The sequence below is a fragment of the Emydura macquarii genome, unplaced genomic scaffold (genome assembly GCF_026122565.2).
Source record: "Emydura macquarii macquarii isolate MOO-44397 ecotype Brisbane River unplaced genomic scaffold, CSIRO-AGI_Emac_v2 contig_2452, whole genome shotgun sequence".
In the NCBI taxonomy this organism is placed as follows: Eukaryota; Metazoa; Chordata; order Testudines; family Chelidae; genus Emydura; species Emydura macquarii.
This window is the reverse complement of record NW_027132589.1, coordinates 4,250,318-4,270,541: the sequence shown is the minus strand read 5'-3', so window position 1 is coordinate 4,270,541 and position 20,224 is coordinate 4,250,318. Positions and strand designations below refer to the sequence as shown.

Below are 20,224 nucleotides of genomic sequence, written 5' to 3'. Positions count from 1 at the left end.
TAATGACAGCCATCTTCCTTACAGCCAGTAAGATATCAGTCCTTGCCAATTTCTTCCATGTTAACAACACTACACTATTTACCCACCTTTTATAACAGCCAAAAGAAGAATTAAAACATCCCTGTCTCTAAGGTAATATCATTCAAACTGAAAGTATTTTAAAAATATAATTTACTTTAATCATTTATGCTTTTTACATACCTTGGACAATGAAAGGAGACTGCAAGTCCAAGGCTGTACAATGATTTGGAACATGATTAAAAGAGAATTTAGTCCTGTCTTTGCTGCAGACTATGCTGTGTGGGAAGGACAACTGTATTGTAACTGCATTCCCCAGCATGGATGTTTATACAGTATCTTGCTTTGTAAGGCCCCACCAACACAGGCCTGACAGTCTAGCTAAACATGACTTAAACACAGTTTATTTTGACAAAGTATCATGGACTGAATCAAATGGTGTTAGAACAATCATGCACTGCCTAGACAGAGACTGAGGCTACACCACATCTTTTTTAATAGTATTTCACACACTTTGGTTGCAACCATGCTTGCGACCCAACCATGTTAGAAACCTCTTTGGCTACAACCAAGTTTAAAAACTTTCAAGCAGGATTTTAAAATTTTGTTGTAAGGAGAGAACACAGAAGCCCTTAAGTCCTGTCTACACAATTTTATTCTGTCAGGGGATCATGTTATAACATGGGAGTCCTCTGATCAAGTTATGACATGGTTTGGTTTTGCCTGTGTAGTCAGGAACAAACCATGTCACACCCAAGATGCCAAACTATGAGAAAGCCCTGTAAAGTTAAGGGCTGTAAATACATTTATAACACAGTTTAATCCCATTTTGACAGGCAAGACCAAATCATCTTTTAACATGTTCACCAACATGGTGAAGTTTATTGCCAGACTAGAACTTAATAAACTTGATCTGTATTACACCATTTAGAAAGGGATTGTGTGGAATTCATATTCTGGTCCCTTTTCCCTTCATTACAGTATACTGCCATCTATCAGAAAGAATTCATGAATATTGGAAATCCTCATATTAATGGGAATTCAGAAAAATGGAAGGCAGATATGGTGCACCCTAACGCAACTGACTGTTGGTTAAATCAGAGTTCAGTGTAATGGGGTTGATTTGTAACTTTCATTAACAGGCTAATCAAATCCACATCCCTTCTGTTACTTTTAAATTTATTGCTACAAGGAAACTTTGGGGAACCCTACCCAAAAGATTCCTGACACAGAAGCTCTCTTTGAAGAGTGTATGGACTTTACAACAAAGGCTCGCTCATGCAAATGACCACCAGTAGTATATTTAGCAATTTTCAGGTAAGAGACTCGCACGGCCATCTGGTTGGCTTCCCTTTAAGGTCTGTCTATCCTATGTAGTCAACACAGAGAAACTACTGAGTAACTGCAACTATTTTGTTCCTATCAGCTTGCCCTTCTCTGATCAAACACCACTCCGCCCTTTGAAAGCTGCTAACGAAAGCCTGGTGTCACGCAGCAATGAATTTGCTTCGTTCGTCTCCAATCTCCAAACAAATTAACACAACTTGTCTTGTTATTCTGAACACCTGAAAGAACTACCTGTGCTATCATGAGATCCAGCATCACTTTCTTTAGACTGGGGGATAAGCCCGTTTCTTCTCAGAGAGCAGTTGGCAACTCCATGTTTGCGCAAGAGGTGGCGTTCACAGTTAGATTTGGTAGAAAAGAAGACATCACATTTTTGACAGGGGAAGGGCTTCTGACCTGAAGCGGGAAAAAAAAAAATTTATCTATCTTTCTAATGTGTAATAAGAGCCTCTTTGGTTTGAGGCCATGTGTGGTTAACGTAGGGGAAAAAAAATAATTGTCACAACTAAAATTCCATCCTTTCCTGCCTGGGTAGATGAAGTTCCCTCTCACCTCCATGGTGTCCCAGGAAAACTACTAAAATATACTAGTTGTAAGCTCCTCAACAGAAAGATCTTTTCTCTGCATGCGCACGCTCACACACACAATGATCATCTCTCTATAGGAATATGTTCTGCATGTTTAGAATAAGAATTACAAAAGGAGTAAACATAAAAAGCTAGAACAGCAAACTAGAACTGGGTATAGAAAGCTTTAAAAAGGTTAAAGCAAAAACAAATGTCATGCAATGGAATCAGAAAAATGGGCCTAAAAATACCTCTTTAAAGAAGGAAGAGACAAGGGGTGTTTATAAAAGGAAATCAGCTGCTGAAAGAAACCAAAAGGTAGCCTCATCTCCTTCATACAATGCAGGCAATCTGGGCACTTCCCTCACTTTCATCTTCCAGGATTCTGTGCTAATTAGCTCCCGAATCTATATTAGGGAATCATGTGTCACTTACACCACACTGTATCTCGCAACTGAACTGTGGTAGTCACATGGCTCCCTCTGATGAGTTGTGCTTCTTCCCCTTTCTTTATTTTCTCAGGTTACGTCTACACTAGCACTTATGTCGGCAAAACTTTTGTTACTCAAGTGCATGAAAAAACACCCCGAGTGACGTAAGTTTTGTTGGAACAAGTGCTCTTGTGCACAGCACTATGTTGGCAGGAGATGCTCTCCTGTTGGCATAATGCAGCTACATGAACGATCCTACAGTGGTGCAGCTGTATCGGGTACAGCTGTGCCACTGCAAGCTTGTGAAGTGTAGACATGGTCTCAGTGTAAATTCAGAGATCTGCAAGTGACATAGTACCACTGTTTACAGGCTGATAAGTTGCTCACTTATTAGCTGGCCAGCTAATTATATTGGCTATAAAATTAAGACTTGAAATATTTATATCGTCTTTTTCTCCACCTGTACTTGGTCTTTCCATAATACAAATATAAAACAGAACTTCCAAGTGGAGGATCTTTTGCAGTTTGTTGCACGTTAGTTCTGTTCTTTTCCATGTTTCTCTGTGTGTCTGCAGCAGAAGGGTTAGTTTGGAATTAATTATTTATAACTCACAGAATCTCCTGACCATTTCTAATATGGAAAGCTTTCATGCAACCATCTCTGTATAAAACAGTTTAATATATTTACAACAATTACAACTTAAAGCTTTTGTTTGTCTGACCTTAGCACAAACTTACACATTAGACTGAGGTCTCAAGTCCTAATTACAAATCCTGCTTGTTGTGCAAAACATACTCCCTCCCCACCCCCCATGTATTTTGCCAACATCAACTTAAACCTCACTAGATTAAAGAAGTACTGTTGAGCCTCAGAATGGCCACACTTTGGATTCCTTAAAATAAGAACTTAAAAATTTGACTATTGTCTCCCTTCCTTTCTCTTTTTTTAATTAAAGAAAGTTTTGCATAAGAAAATGCAGAAAACCCTGGGTAATCTCTTTAATAGTTATGAGGATTTATTCCCCCAATGAACTAGAACACTTTCTCAAAAGTGCTATTCCAAATAGACTCGGGATGTCGCGCACTTCTCAGAAGTTTGTCCAAACCCCCCCATTTTTATTTTAAGTTGGGTAGCAAATTACATGAAGAGACAATGTTTTGGCCTGAAGGCTTTTTCCCTGACTTTAAATAACAATTGTTCTTGTGATAGGATAATTTATGTAAATAGGTACATTAACTTTTTTTCTTTTTTTTAGTTAAACTGATTTAGGAATGAGCTTTAAGTTTTAATTATTTACTTTTTCCGTGAAGACAATCGTTGCTTGGCCTGAAGCTTACACATTTGATGCAAGACTCAGAGTAGAACTCATTAAGCAATGCAAAAGAACTATTGTCAGAGTCAGGCAATGTTTAGGGAATCTACCTTCAATAGCATCTATTTAATACACAAAAAGGGTTATGAAACAGTTACAACATAACGTAAGAGAATTTCTTAACTTTTCTTAAACAGAATCAGCTCATGGTATTTCCAAAATCTATTTATTTTTTCCACTGTCAACATAAAAGAAAAAATGTAGTTACTATGACAAAATGTTAAGAGTTCAGATGTCAATTCAAAATCAGTTTTCTTCAGATTAGGTTATTACAACAGAATTTTTAAAACTTAGTTTTCTTTATTTGTGCCTTTTTGTATTTCTCATTGTGGACAACTAAAACAGGCTGGTCAGTCTCGTTTTATTTATAGTTAGTTTCATTTCAGGGTCTAGTGGTTACTCTGCAACTCTGCACATCAAAGTTTATTCATTTAAAAAAAAAAAAAAAAAAAAGCTTCCACCGTTAAGCCTTAGCAACATCTATAATGGTCTTACGTTTTGTAAAAGCTCATTTTTACAAAACCTAAGCCTTGGTCCAAATATGAGCTGACAGCATCCGTTAAAGAACCACTCAGGAAGGTTTTTAATGAGCACACCACTGATTTAAAATATATACAATTAACCTGCTGTGGACTCGGGTCCAAATACATCACCTTTTTTTTTTTTTTTTTTTAAACCTGCACTGCCCTGCATGCAAGGAGCAACGTGAAATTAATCATCTCCAATGCACCCTCTTGTTTGTTTCACTTTACTGTTGGAACACAGAGGAGGAAGAAGGGGAGAAAAGCAGCAGGGATAAGGGTGGTAAAAGTAAAGTGAAGGGAGAGGAGGAGTCGAGGGAAAGTAAATACAGTTAAGCAAAGAAGAATGAAGAAAGACAGATACTGAAAAGGACAAGGGTTCAGGTATGCTCAGACATGGTGGTACAAGCATACAGGTACTACTTCTGCGCTCTTCCAAATCAGAATGTCCCTGGCCCACTGGTGTCCAGCTGCAAGCTGTGAATCACCAAACAAACCAAAAGGTATTTCATTTACAGGTCACATGCTTTTGGACAAAATGTCCTGGGGTCACAGAGACATACTGAAGTGGAAATGAGGAAGTAGCAGGAAGCCATATGGGACTTGATAGTATGAGGGATAGTGCAAAAAAAAAAAAAGTAGGAGAAGAATGGGGAATTTAATGGGGGAAGGCACCAGCAATGAAGACGATGCAATGGTGCTCCAACTGTACAAAAGATGAAGGGAACAGCATGCATGGGATGGGGTGGCAAGTAGTACAGATTGGGTTTAGTTATTTATTTATTTTTTTAAATAAAAGGGTGGGTAAAAGGGAATCACATTTTAAAAATGAAAAACATATTCTGACCCTTCATGGAAAAAATACCCCTAGTATTAACAAACATAAGAGACATACATTTTAAAAATGTTCACGTCTGTATAACACACTTGCTTAATGTTGGTATGTGAACCCCAATTTAATGCTTGAAATGATGGCACTTTTCCTCATTAGGATACTCATTTGCTAAGCTAACTGGATAATTTAAACACTTGCTTAAGAGCCTGGGAACAACACAGATAAATGACAGATGGGGAGAGGTTAATTACCACTCCCCATACTAAATCAATCTCTATTATTTGTTTCACAACAGCTTATTACAGAAATATAGGATGAGGACAAACATAGTGAGTGGCAAAAGCCAGGATGGTGGGCCTGGCAACTGAGAACATAATGCCAAGATTTCCCCTTAATTCCTTCAGATTTGTTGAGGCCAAAACCTTCAAGTCAGGGAGTGTATAGCAAACTGAACAAAATATTAATAGTTTTCATTACAAGAAGACTAAATAGACAGTGTTTCCTGACTTGCTTTAAAGGTTGACCAAAGCTATCCAATACATGAAGGAGTTCTGATCTGCAAAAGGGATTTTGGGGGGGAAGGGGACGATCTTTCCCCAGACCTACAAACCTGAAGCTGTCCATATCAAAAATTCCTATTGCACAGCTTTTATTATCACATTTATCTATCTGGCACCCATCAATATAGTATCTACTATACATGGCTCCCAACAATTACTTTCATGGGGTCACACCTACGACAGAGTGCCCCATTAATGTTTCAAAGTATTTACAGCTTGTTTTTATTATTCATGGCTGCCTTCCTGGCCAGTATTTCATGTGCCTTCACATCTCATTCCTCCCCAGTCATTCTGTTTAGCATGAGAGGCCTTGTCTACACTAGGGTTTTCAGTCATTGATGTTGTTGCATTGGTGCAAAACCCCCAGTATAGGCTCAGTGTGCTAGTGTTACCCCCAGGGTAAATTGCACTAGTGCAAGTCATCAGCGAACCACATCAACACTGGGTTGACTACACTGTCCCTACACCAATGGCTAAAAACTCAGTGTAGACAAGGTCACAGCGTGCCAGGCTGAATTTGAATTGATTGGTATAATCACAGGAAGTGATGCCATCAACAGAGTGGCTGCTCTGCAAAAAGCTTTGCCTATGCTGGGGATCTGCCTCACTTACTGCTATCAGTGGCCATCCACCAACTTAGCTGTACTGGTGCAAGTCCCTAGGGTAGACAAGCCAAGCTGCTATGTGAACTGATGGAGAACTAACTCCCCTGCTTGGAGTTAAGGTAAGTTCCACCAGTGCACATCATGGCTGACTGTGGTTTCCTCAGTAGGTGTTTCACTGGGGCAGCTACTTTGGTAGCTGGCAATTGACAGCTGTGAGCAGAGCAAACCCCAAATGAAGATGCAGCCTAAATCTACAATGTTCTGCCTTACACACTGGATGCTGCCTTTCTGCTAAGGATGCATTCCTTTTTTTGGAGGGTGGAGATTTAGAAGATGATTAAGGGAGACCTCAAACACCCACTACCACTGGAAACAAGATGTGTATTTAGCAAGATGAAGCTATCTGTTCTGTGCAAGACAGAAAATAATAGCCTTCTCATTGTACGGTGTCCTGCAAGTTACATGCTCACGTCACCCCACGTGGACTGTAACAGGGATTGCTCAATGGGTCAGAGTCCCTTTATATCTCTTAACTAACTTTTTTCCACCTCTTCAGTGCTCTCTCTTCATTAGAGACACAGTAAGTTATTTTATTTTATAAAACCTGGATTTTTTCCAAAATGGAGGTTAACTTACCTACCGTCTGTACAAGCAGTGAACTCCTTTGTCAACCTACATTTCCTGTGGGAATTCTGTACATTAACTAGGTGAGAGCCTTGCTTACAAATACCCCTTACTCTTATTCTTCTTGATTATCATGATTTGACATTCCTCAACACAAAAGCAAATGCAAAGGCTTAAACTGATATTTCTCCTCTTTAAATAAAAATGAGAGAGAGACTAAGTGTCCAAGACTGAAGCTTCACTCCTCTCTGTATGCAGGATGAGAATCTACCCATTGCTTTGCTGCAATATTGGCTGAAAAGGGAGGGTAATGCAGCATTCACTACAGCATTATTTATTTGTTTTACAGTGGAAAAACAGATGGTCTCCTCAAAATGCCCTTGGAACACAAAAGTTTAATGTTATTTACACAGCAACACAATATTAAGAAAAAGTTCCAAGGAATATACAGTAAGTCTTCTTGCTTCAGGACATAAACCAGCCTCCTAAATGTTTGGGGTTAGGAAGAAACATCCTTTATGGTGCAGGTTAGTGCATAGCTGTTCATTATGATGTTTTTTGCACCTTCCCTTAAAGCACTGGGTACTGGCCACCATGAGCAACAGATACTAAATCAAAGGGACCATACTTCTTTGATCCAGCATGGCAGTTGCTACGATCTTGTTCTACTAGAGTTTTACATTTATTTGCTCTCAGTTTTAAACTTCCTCATATATTTACTAAAGATGGCACGCTGCTAATGAAGAAAGGCAGCCAAACAAATGATGCAAGAAACAATCAACAAACAACTATTCGATACACATGCTCCTCTTCCGAATAAAGTTAGAATCATTGGAAACTAGAGGGCAAATTCTCTTCCCAAGCATAAGAGAGGAATTCTACTGAAGTTAAGTGAGGCTACGTCTATACTATGAGCTAGAGGTGTGATTCCCTTGCTTGTGTACACCTACTCGCGCTAACTCTCATTGAGCTAGCGTGAGTATAAATAGCAGTGTAGCTGTGGTAGCATGGGTAGCAGCAGCAGAGTCACAACTGAGCTGGGCCGAGTACAAACCTATCTGAAACCGATCGGTATGTACATGGCACAGCTCAGATGTGCCTCTGCTGCTGCTACCAAGACTATACGGCTATTTATACTCAAGCTAGCACAAGCACGTGTACAGACGCAGGGGAATCACACCCCTATTGCATAGTGTAGACATCAGCTGATTTGTATATGTAGGAGAGCAGAATTTATTTCTCAGTATCCATGGGCACAGAAGTTTAGGAGGGCTACAATATTCCTGAGAAACAGCATAATATAGTGTTGTGTTTTCATACCCCGAAATAATGGGAATGATTGAGGAGTCACAAAACAATGAGCAAAACTATTCAGACTACAAAGAGGGGGAGAAGAATGAATGAATGACACCCTTCCATCCCCCTCCTCCAGCCGAATCTCCGAAGAAGTCAGAGAGTCTCTTTCAGGGGGAAATATGTTCAGTGACTACAACTTAATCATTACAGTGGAAGGCTTTCTTACCTGTGTGAGTGAGCATGTGGCGCTGCAGGGAACTTGCCCAAGGAAAGACTCGGGGACAATAAGGACAAGTGATTTTTTGCAGGCAGTTTGAGTAAGCATTCCTTTTTCCTCTAAGCAGCTTATCGTCAGCAGTTTCTTTCTCATCTTCACTTGTTCCGTTTCTGTCAGCTTCCTCCTTGAAATCATCAGTGGACTGCAGAAATGGGCTAAATTTATTAGTGTCTGTGGTAGCTAACATCTTCTCTATGCTAGCAAACTCTCCGCTGGACTCCAGATCCACACCACTGCTCGCTTTAGGCTTGTTTTTTGTTCCTTTCTTCCTACCTCTTTTCTTAACCAATCCAGCATCAGCAACAGGAGATGTCTCTGGAACATCTGGATTATACGCCTTCTGAGTAAGGTCATTGGGAAGACTGGAATCTTTCTGGACAGCCATCATGATTGTCGCTTTGGGTTTGGAGTTCCCTGATTTATCAGAACCAGTGGAGCTGCTGGCTGCCTTGGGACTGGAGTCTGTCACCTCTGTTTTCAGCAAAGCAGGAGCAGAAGACACAGATGAAATGATCTGGGCAATAGAAGCCAAAGGTGGCAGCTCTTTAGTTACTGGAGGCTTTGGCAAAAGAGGTGGCGGCTTAGGCCTCAAAGGTCGCAACAAGCCAGTGTTGCCGAGAAGAGCTGGGGAAATGACTGGGACAGTCAAATGCAATGGACCCTTCAGCGGCTGGGAATGTTTGAGGGCTCCATTTTTCTCCACGCTCCCGTTGGCACTGAAGGCCAGAGGGCACTGCTGACAGTTATAGAGCTTGTCGCTATTCCCAGAAACTTGGTCTTGTTTCTTGGCTTCACTCTGGACATCATCTTTATCCTTCTTGAGGGCTTTGGGAATGGACAGGTCTATGGGCTCCATCGAACAGTCATAGTGAGACAGGGGAGAGGTGCCAAACAGGTTCTCCTGCTTCACTTGCACTGTGCTTAAGCTTTTGTTCTTTTGCGAGAAGTCCAAGGGCTCGTCAAAGTCCATCGGGAAATTATTTGCAGGTTCAAGTTTGATTGGAACATGAGAAGGTGCCCCCCGCAAAAAGCCATTCTGCGGTTCCAGGAAAGGCGTGATGGCCTTGCGGTCCATGTAAGTGCTGTCCTCCAGCAGTGGAGGGTCTGGCTGGTTCTCCTGAGGGCTGCAGTCCACGGCCAGGATGTAGTTCTCTATCTCCCTCTCTTGCACGTGTAAGTGTTGTTTGAGGATGTGATGAATGCAGTTGCGCTTGGCTGAGAAGGCAGTGCCACACTCTTTGCACTCAAACGGCTTCTTCTTCTGGCAGCCGCTGTGAGTCCTCATGTGGATGCGCAGAGCACGGTAATGCTTGAGGTCCTCTCCGCAGAATTTGCACACTGTGTCCGGGGAGCAGAAAGCATCCACCATCTCTGCTGCATTGCTGGTGACATACTCAATGTTCTTTTCTATGTCCTTTCTGGTCACTTTGAGGTGCTTTTTGCGCAGGTGCCTCTCACAGTTGGCTTTCACTGTGAAAGGGTAGTGGCAAATTTTACAGATGTATGGCCTCTCCCCGCTGTGCGTCCGCAGGTGCCGAATCAGCGCTGCCTTATCAGCCGCAATATATTCACAGATGTTGCATTGGTAAGGGGAGATGCCCAAGTGAGAGCGAATGTGAGCCCTCAAGACACCAGAGAAGGCAAACACCTGGTCACAGAAGCGACATGGGTACAAGACTTTCCTCATTGTTGGAGCTTTCTTGCTTGCTGCCCCCGCAATGATGGCCTTGAGGTCCCCTTCTGTGACCTCTTGCTTGATCTTGGCCTCCATACTCAAAGGCAACAGGGCTTCTATGATACTATCTTGTTCCAGCTGGGTTTTCATTTCGTGCTGACTTAACGGCTCTGTCTTGGGCTGAGGGAATAACTGTGAAGAAGGATTAGACTGGTTTCCTGATTTAGACTGCATAAGGGGAGCACTGGAAGCGGACTCCACAGAGTTTTTGATCAGCCTCAGTGGTGGCGGGGGAAGGCTTGGACTGATGCAGCCAGGCGAGGCTTGCTGTGCATTGATCAATGGAGGTGGCGTAGAGGTCGCAACGACTGTACGAGGAGCCACCAAGGGCTTTGGCTTCAGTGGCGGCATGTGCTTGAAAATAGACTGCACGGGGACAGAAGGTGCCTTAGAAAGCGGCGGAAGACTTATCTGAGGAGGAACTGAAGAAGCCATTTTCAAGATCTGCTGAATGTCTGCCAGTTCGATGGCGGACTCATTGGAGATGGGTTTTACCACAATACTGCTGTCAGGCTGAATGATAAAGCCCTTCTGGAAAGGCTGCAGCGACAGGAGCTTCATGTTCTCTTTTGTAGGTGGAAGGACTGGAAAAGAACCTCCCATGGAAGTAGCTTCCAGAGGAGTCATGTTCAGCAGGCTAGTGCTGCCAAGTTCCTGAGGTAGGTTACTCTTCAGTGTTCTAAGCTGCATTTCTTGGACCTCGTCTTGCATAACCTCCTCCTGTTTGACAGGCTTGATGTCTTTGGTGTGCTGTAGGCCCAAGGACGCCATGTAGACTTTCTGGTCTGGGTTCTCACCAGCTGGGGTTTTCAACTGTGGTTTGTGCTTTTCTTTTCCCTGATCAACCACATGGGTTTCTGTGTGCAGTTTGAGTGCCGAAAGCATGGGGAATGCCTTGTTACACGTCTCACAAATAAACCGATGAAATTCACTGATGCATCTTCGCAGATTTGTTTCACACCAGACCTACAAGATATCCACAAAATAATGTAACTGACCTAGTAGTTGAACTAGAAACCCCAAATCAAACAAGACTTATGTTTCTGCTGAAAAAGGAAAACTTCATTTCTCCCCCTCTCAAGAGATTGCAAACTTTATGGCAAGCTTTCTTCTTTTCCAGCGTAAACTAATCCTTTTCAGAAAATGAAAATTATTACTTTTTTTTTTTTTAAATCAACTATCCCTTTATATAAACAATCAACAGGAACAAATAATATCCATCAGAAGTTAACAAGTAATTTTATTAATAAAGAGAGAAATCAAAATGGGAGGGGGACAAACAGAAGGAGAGAAGTTGACAGCTAGTGACATTTATGTAAATTTTAGGGCTGCTAATCTCAGTTAATACATGCGATTAACGCAAAACAAATTAACTAGATTTTAAAATATAGTCATGACTAATCGCACTCTAGAAATATAAACAAAATAAATAGTATTTTTAAATTCACCTCATATAAGTCCACTCAGTCCTATTTCTTGTTCAGCCAATCACTAAGACAAACAAGCTTGTTTTACATTTACAAGAGATAATGCTGCCTGTGCTTCTTATTTACAATATCACCTGAAAGTGAGACCAGGCATTTGCATGGCACTGTTGCAGCTGGTTTTGTGAGGTATTTATGTGCCAGATATGTAAATATTTGTATGTCCCTACATGCTTGGACTTATAGGAGCTGAAGTTTTACATTGTTTTGTTTTTCAGTGCAATTATGTTAAACAAAAAACTCTACATTTGTAAGTTGCACTTTCACGATAAAGAGATTGCACCACACTACTTGTATGAGGTGAATTGAAAAATACTAGTTTTTTTGTTAATCTTTTTTACAGTGCAAATATTTGTAACCAAAAATAATATAAAGTGAGCACCGTACACTTTCTATTGTGTTGTAATTGAAATCAATATATTTGAAAATGTAGAAAAAAATCCAAAAATATTTGTAATACATTTAAATTGATATTCTATTATTGTTTAACAGTGCCATTAAAACTGCAATTAATTGCAACTATTTTTTTAAATCTCACGATTAACTGATTTTTTAAAATCATTTGACAGCCATAGTAATTTATTGTAAAGGAAAGTAAATTCTATGCAGAATCCCTGGAGAATGTTTAGATTACATTTACTACGCATACCTAGAGTCATGTGTGTATGCATATATAAAATATCATGTATATACGGTAGTGTCAGTTATGTGATAAATTGCATGAATATGAATCTATGATTACATCATCTGCTTTTTGCCTATTAATCCAGCACTTCTTTGGATCAGTAACTGGTTAAAAGATAAGAAACAAAGGGCAGGAACAAGTGGTCAATTTTCAGAATGGAGAGAGGTAAATAGTGGTGTCCCCCAGGGGCCAGTACTGTTCAACATATTCATAAATGATCTGGAAAAAGGGGTAAAGAGTGAGGTGACAAAATTTGCAGATGATACAAAACTACTCAAGATAGTTCAGTTCAAAGCAGACTGTGAAGAGTTAGAAAGGGATCTCACAAAACTGGGTGACTAGGCAACAAAATGGCAGATGAAATTCAATGTTGATAAATGCAAAGTAATGCACATTGGAAAATACAATCCCAACTATACATATAAAATGATGGGGTCTAAATTAGTTGTTATCGCTCAAGAAAGAGATTTTGGAGTCATCGTGGATAGTTCTCTGAAAACATCCACTCAGTGTGCAGCTGCAGTCAAAAAAACTAACAGAATGTTGGGAATCATTGGGAAAGAGATAGATAATAAGACAGAAAATATTGTATTCCCTCTTTATAAATCCATGGTACACCCACATCCTGACTACTATATGCAGATCTGGTCGCCCAATCTCAAAAATATATGTTGGAATTTGAAAAGGTACAGAAAAGGGCAACTAAATGATTAGGGGTTATGGAAAAGCTTCCATACGAGGAGAGATTAATAAGACAAGGACTTTTCATCTTGGAAAAGAGACAACTACGGGGGGATATAATAGAGGTCTATAAAATCATGACTGGTGTGGAGAAAGTAAATGAAGTGTTTTTTACTCCTTCTCATAACACAAAAACTAGGGGTCACCAAATTAAAGCAGATTTAAAACAAACAAAAGGAAGTATTTCTTCACACAACACATAGTCAACCTATGGAACTCCTTGCCAGAGGATGTTGGGAAGGCCAAAGCTATAGCAGGGTTCAAAAAAGAACTAAATATGTTCATAGAGGATAGGTCCATCAATGGCTATTAGCCAGGATAGGCAGGGATTGCTGTTTGCCACAGGATGGGAATGGCAGATGGGATGGATCACTTGATGATTACCTGTTCTATTCATTCCCTCTGAAGCACCTGGCATTGGCCACTGTCAGAAGACAGGATACTGGGCTAGATGGACCATTGGTCTGACCCAGTATGGTCTGTCTTATGTAATTCAAAATTTTCTAACTCCTGAGTAATTTCAATAATAAAAATATTAAAAGAAATCAACCTGCCAATAAATATTCCCTTCTTTCCTGAATGTGGAATTTCTTCATCAAGACTATACCAATCTGAGATGCAGATTGGGATAGTTATACACTGCCCTGCACCAGTGACAGAATTAAAGTCTAGTATTTTGCAACCCACCAGAGCTAGAAATCAGAGATTAATCCCACTGGGAAGCAGATATTACCAGCTTCCTAATGGGGCACTCATTGGACCTGGATGGTCCTGAAATATTGGACTTTTAAGTCAGAACCTTTAAGTCCACAAAAATCTATTTCAGGTCTTTTTTTTTTTTTTTTTTTTTGAGAGGCACTGTAAAATTTATTTATTTTAATTTTCCTCTTCTTATAAGCCTTGTACATTTGGATTTGTGGTAACTAAGGCAGGTGGACTTTACAAGAGGAGAGATACAAACAGTATTCCTAGTGCAAAATTTTACAACTCAAAAATATTTACAAAATGTACATTTCTGTACGTTACTGTGGTATGTTCAGAATTCATGCATATATGGGGGTCGTGTAAAGATTTTATAAGGACACATTTCGGGTGAATTGTCTAACTTCACCCAATGTGTTGCCACACACAAGTAATATGTTTCCCAAACTTTATGCTGACAAAACTTCTATACCACACCAATGTGTGCATATAAAGAGCTGAGCAAAGCTCACCCCACTCTATCATGCGTCTTTTACAAATATTTTAAATATGAAACAAAACTAGTTTTTGTTTGGGGGGGCTCGGAGGAGGAATTGGTCTTTAACAACCAAAGAAGTTTTCCTTTAAAATTATTATAAGAAGTCTTTAACGGACTAACCTAAAAGGCATCCTCCAAGATGCCACTTGACATCTAACATTCTTTAAGAGAGGAAAACTGTGGAATCTAAAAAGTTTGAATGTGTCCTATAGCTTTCCACAAAATATTCTATACCTAGTTTCTGCATTACCCAATACAAAATCCTTCAATTAATTCACCAGATAAGCAATGTTGCGATTTCTAGGGCTAAGGATATAGAATACCTGAGAAATCCAGGGGAATTTCCTACAGGAGAAGTCTGTGAATCCCAAATCATGGAAGCCTGCTGGAATTGAAGGATTGTTTTGAATGAAAGGCTTTCCCAATGGGTCTCTCGGAAGCTGCTTGTGAATAACTGCATTATGACGCAGCAAACCTCGATGAGTGCGAAAGGTAATACAACAAGTGTCACACCTGGAAAGAAAAGGAACATAGTAAAAGGTTACAGGGTGATTTTAAGTGAAAGAGAACAGCTCTCTCTTTACATTGGACACGGTATCTTTTCTGTCAAACTAACAATTTGTTAATGGTAAATAAAGTTGTGGCCCATAAAATGCCTAGCAAAACAAACAGGACAGTTTTTAATCATGATCACTTTCTACCAGCTTCTAGCTAATAAATTCATAGGAAGTTCAAAGAATGGAGCACGTGTAACGTGAACATCACATGTTCAAGGACAATGAAATGACTGATGAGACAATCTGGGACCACAGCATATTGATGCTGTTGCCATTGTCCCAAACAATCTACTCTGATAGCTTGTTGTTTAGTTTAAGTATAAATTCTAGGACTCACATGGTGTAAACATAAAAAATCATAGTGGTGGGGGGTGGAATGAGAAGTCAAATTGAAGTCAGCAAGCACCAGAAATCATATACTGATAGCCTTTTTAATTATTATTCACTCTACTACAGAAGTCCTATTGACCCTATAATCAAACTTCTATGTATGAAATAGCAGAAACTATTTTATACTCCACTACATTGTCACAATTTCATTGGTTTTCCATCACTACCTCACACCTTCTTTCAAATGAGAGTTTAACCTCTTTGGACAAAAGAGGTTCAGTAAGTCTCACATCATATACACACACCTTTTATAATCAACGTATCCCAAAGACTGATGCAGGAGTGAACACATTTTGATACCCATACCTTGGCTATGATTTCTTGTTTGTCTTAAAGATCCTTCTTAAGTTAGTTTCATCTGAGAACCAAACAGCTATATTTGCACAAAGCTGACTTGAATTTTAAATGCTACATTTATAGTGCAAGATTTTCAGAGTGCAGCCACCCAAATACAAAGCCAGGTTGCTTGGCAGTGTTACTGTTCAGCAACATTTAGACAGCATGTCAAGATCAAATGTAAACAACTTTATTAAATATCTGGTATCCCAGATTTATACCATGAAGAATTCAAATCTCAGCACTGTAAATATTAAGCAAAATATTCACACAGAATTCAAACAAAGATAGATCACGTCCATCAGCAGTACCTTGCAGCTATACTGTCAGCTTTGAATTAATATGTCAGTTTCATAGAAGCAAATGCCAATGAATAATAGTAATTTAAACTCTGACAGTGGAAACTTTATTAGCAATATTTTTACACTAAACCCTGTTTCTTGCATTCCTGCCATGCTGTACTCTAGAATGAGGTTTTTCTGAAGTAAGAGACTTACCCACAAAACAGACAGTGTTCAACTCATTTGTCCCTTAAACTGCCCGGAAGAATTTTGACATCCTCTATTACTAGGATTGCAGAATCACATTAAAAAAAAAAGTTTAAAAATTCACTAGCTGGTCTTCTAACCTGACTCTTCTGCTCCGCCTCACCTAACCTCATGGCAATTTTACTGAAAGCACTGTAATGGTCTTCAGGGTAAGAAAACATCCTGCAATTGGAAAGAGCTTCTCTGTCAAAGTCCTGAAGCAGTTCCCTTCTTTCCTGACCCCCAACTCACTGCCATTGCTGCTCTTTTTATCATTTTGCAAATGTTCATGGAACTTTTTATTTTTTTTTAAATTCTTCTCTGAAAAAGAAGAGATAACCAAGGCACCCACCCACAAAGTAGCTGAACTCATATTCACCAAGTGCTGAAAGAAACGAGTGTGAAGTATATGTAACACTGCTTTTGTTATCATGCAATGCAGAAGGATAGGACATGAGTAATATGCTCTTGAGCTTTAATCTGTTTTTATCTCCACTGTCAGTTCACTTGCATATTACCTTTATGATTACAGCCAGCATACTGTCTGCATTCAATTAAATATAGAACCATAGACATTTACAAAGCAATTGTTTACTTCAAGGAGTCTTCTAAATGTGATGACAACCTTTGCTCATGGTAGAGAAATCCCAATGCGTTAAGAGTCCTTAATATCACAATTCGCAGCTGCTCTGTAACTAGGTCTGTGGTATCTGTTATTCAATGATTAAGGATATGATTCTGTCATGGAGGTCACGGATTCTGTAACATTAACGGAACTCTAACTTCTTCAGCTTCAGCCAGCCACAACAGCCAGGCTGGAGCAGCTGTCAGCCCCTGCCCAGGAGCAGCAACAGGGCTGAAGCAGTGGCTGGTGCTCAGCCCCCGGGGCCAGGTGAGCCTCCGGCGCCGGAGCAGCAGCTGCCGTCACAGGAGCAACAGTGGGGCTGAATCAGCAGGGTGCTCCAACTGTTAGTGCTACTCCCCCTTCCCGGGTATTTTTGAACAGGTCGCAGGCAATAAACAAAAACTCACAGAAGCCCATGACCTACCCGTGACTTTTACTAAAATTGCCTGTGACAAAACCTTCACCTTATCTATGATGTAAAAGCTTTCTCCTTTTTTAAAAAAGAAAAAAAAATAGAAACAAAAACCTCATATGAGAGACTACATGGGAAGGAGGGCATCAAGAGGTAAATAATTACCAAAAGAACTCGTGGGTTATAAACAAACATACAGGCATAAATTCTTAGAAAGGATGAAATGTCAGATATGAAAGCAAATAGTGTCATCAATAACTTTCCATAGTACCTGAGCAGAGGAATAAACTTTCAAGTACTGTGTGTATTATTGCACATGGTTTCATGGCTTGCAATACAACACAGCTACTTTGAATTAATATTAGTCTGATCAGAAAGTTCAGTCTGCCATGTCTTATTATTTATTTGTATTGTGGTAATGCAACAGAGTCCAATCATAGATCAAAGCCACAAATATGCAAGTTGGATAGAAGTACATTTTGTTTTATACACACGCTAACCTTTCACATGCAATATATGCTAAAGCACATTTTATAAAAGTATGAGTTAAATACAGGTAAGAGTTGTGCCTGGAGGCAAACATGGCAGCTATTATGCACTCTGCAATAGCGCTGACACAGCTCTGGGCATTAAAATCTGTTTTATTGAGAGGCAGGACACAGATAGAGCACAGAGTTCTCTTTCAGTATTTTCAAATGGTGCCATAAATTCTTTAACTGCCACCTGAACAGTCAATCTAAACAAGAATAAAGGGTCTTCATTTAACATATCATCTGAAAGACAGCACAGCGAATGGTGCAGCAGTGCCTCCTACTATATATACCACAGCATCTGGACAGAACACAGAATTCTGGAGGGAGTGCTAACAGTCAATCCAGGCTGACACCTGAATGATGCACCGCAGCCCTACCATCTTATGCCCACTATGTGCGTAATCTATTCCGACTGCCTTTATTCTGTCCTTTTTGGATTTTAAAAGTCCTCATCAGAAGCAATACGCAAGACTCTTTCTTTGACCAGAGTGCTGATAGATTTCTGTGCTTATACGCCACCTTCAGTCTAAAGATTTGCTATTTGTTCCTTTGGCTGGGAGGAGACTGGTTGAAAAACGGCAAATATTTTCCATAAAATATTAAAGAAAGAAAAACAGAAACATTTTGGATTTTCACAACGGATTTTTTTTTTGTTTTGTTTTGGTTCTCTTCCTTCCTCCCCACCCCGCTGGAGGGGGAGCAAAGAGAAAGAGGGAAGCAAAAGGTCAACTGATTTTTGATTTGGTTGGAAAACCCTTTTTGTTGATTAAATGTTTTAACAAAAATTTCATGACCGGTTCTAGTTGGCTGGTAATACTGCCTTTGCTACGATAGGCCATAGGTTGCATAAATCACCATCCCTTGACTGAGCATCTTAAAGCGGCATTCGGAGCTGTGTGCGACAGGCAATATGGTGGAGACAAAGGCATGCCCAGCTCACTTCCCTCAGATTCAACACACAGATTCTCTTGCAGTTCAGACTTCTCCTGCTCATAGACAGAAACAAAGGTTCTGGCAGGGAGTCAGAGAGGAAGAATCTCAGAATTTAAAATCACATTGTGTAGTGAATAAAAAATTCTGTCTCACACTCAACACCTGTTGACATGGCTTCAACTTCGAAAGCTGAAATAAAACCAGCATGAAAAGCCATCCCCCAGAAACTTTTGGAACAGCCTCTATCAGCCAGAGACACTTAACTCCAGCAAGCCACTCCCAATGCCTTCCAGCTAACTCTTGGCACCTTGTTTCTAAACTGCTCTCCAAGGACAATGGAGGTCATTGTAAATCCATTCCTGATGCTGAGGGATGCAGATAGAGCTGCAGGCTCTTAAGGTCTCACAGGATTTGCAAACCTCACTTGGACTTGTCAGTCTTCATTACAGATTCACTATATAGCCATTTTGCCCAACATTATATGTGACAGGTTTTTTCAGTAAGTGCCCAGGAACCCTGAGCTCTTTGTGTACCATTAATTTAGCTTTGAATGCAGTGGCACTACAGCTGTACAAATGCATGCCAATGCTATGACAAAGGCATATGGATATTGCTATATATTGTAGCCGATAAGGGAAGTTTTATATTATACCGGTGAATGGTCAATAACACACTAAAATCTTTATATTATTCCATTTTACAATAAGTTGACATGCTTGACAATACACTGCACTGTAAACTTATTTATTTTTTTACGTGCTTAAGATTTAGGAAGCCTGGCCTTTATCTTCTTGCTTTTTGGCTAGCATTATCTTTCATCTTTTAAATGAAAAACCACATACAAATACAATTTTTCTATCTGGAAACCACCTCCCTAAGTAGCAAAGAAAATAACTTAGGAGAGCACTTAACTTTTTTTTTCCCATATGTGCTTAATGGCTTTGGAAAGAGTGCTACTTAAATGTGAAAAGTCTGACATGTCAAATAAAGCATTTGAAACATATGGTAATACTTTAGTCACAATGAATAAAAAAATCCTTTACAATCTAACAAGTATACCCCATGCCCACTGCCAAGTCAAGTAAGGGTAGGATGATTACCCACAACACAGATAGAAGTCCACGAAGGATTTTAGTAGAGTAACGCCTGAATATCTGAAGTAGGTAAAGACATTGTACTTGCAAAACAGGTTTCCAGCTGCACATGATGAAAGCTGGAATTATTTTATAATTTCCTAACATTTGCAATAGTTTTCTATAAATATGAAAGTAAAGTGAACTTTATCTCGGCATATGTAACTTAATAACTTTCTCCAATTAGAGGCAACTAAGTGAACAAGAAAAAAAATACTTGCAGTGAATCTGTGACTGTTTCATAATGGGCCAATTCAAATTTGTCAGCAATGTAAAAAACTGGAATGGCTTTCTCCAAAGGAAATGCAGAACCACCTTTAAGTGTAGTTCACTGTATTTTTTAACTAAGGACAGTACAGACAAAAAACAAAGGCTCCTAATTTGATCTTTCTTAAAATTTTAGATTTCAGTAGTCAATATCTTTCAAATTTTAAATGATT

At 39.7% G+C, this 20,224-nt stretch overlaps 1 protein-coding gene across 8 annotated transcripts in view; it reads right to left on the bottom strand.

The window, feature by feature from the left end:
* The window catches only part of RREB1 (ras responsive element binding protein 1), a 145,492-nt gene that overhangs the window by 16,652 nt on the left and 108,616 nt on the right, over nt 1-20,224 (bottom strand). For 6 of the 8 annotated variants that reach the window (XM_067562638.1, XM_067562632.1, XM_067562633.1 and 3 more), the window contains 3 exons: nt 14,662-14,851; nt 8,403-11,154; nt 1,597-1,761 (listed from right to left, as the gene is read on the bottom strand). In XM_067562638.1, coding sequence (XP_067418739.1) covers nt 1,597-1,761; nt 8,403-11,154; nt 14,662-14,851 — 3,107 coding nt within the window. The remainder of the gene's footprint in view (nt 1-1,596; nt 1,762-8,402; nt 11,155-14,661; nt 14,852-20,224) is intronic. The other 2 variants (XM_067562635.1, XM_067562636.1) reach the window with 1 other exon arrangement.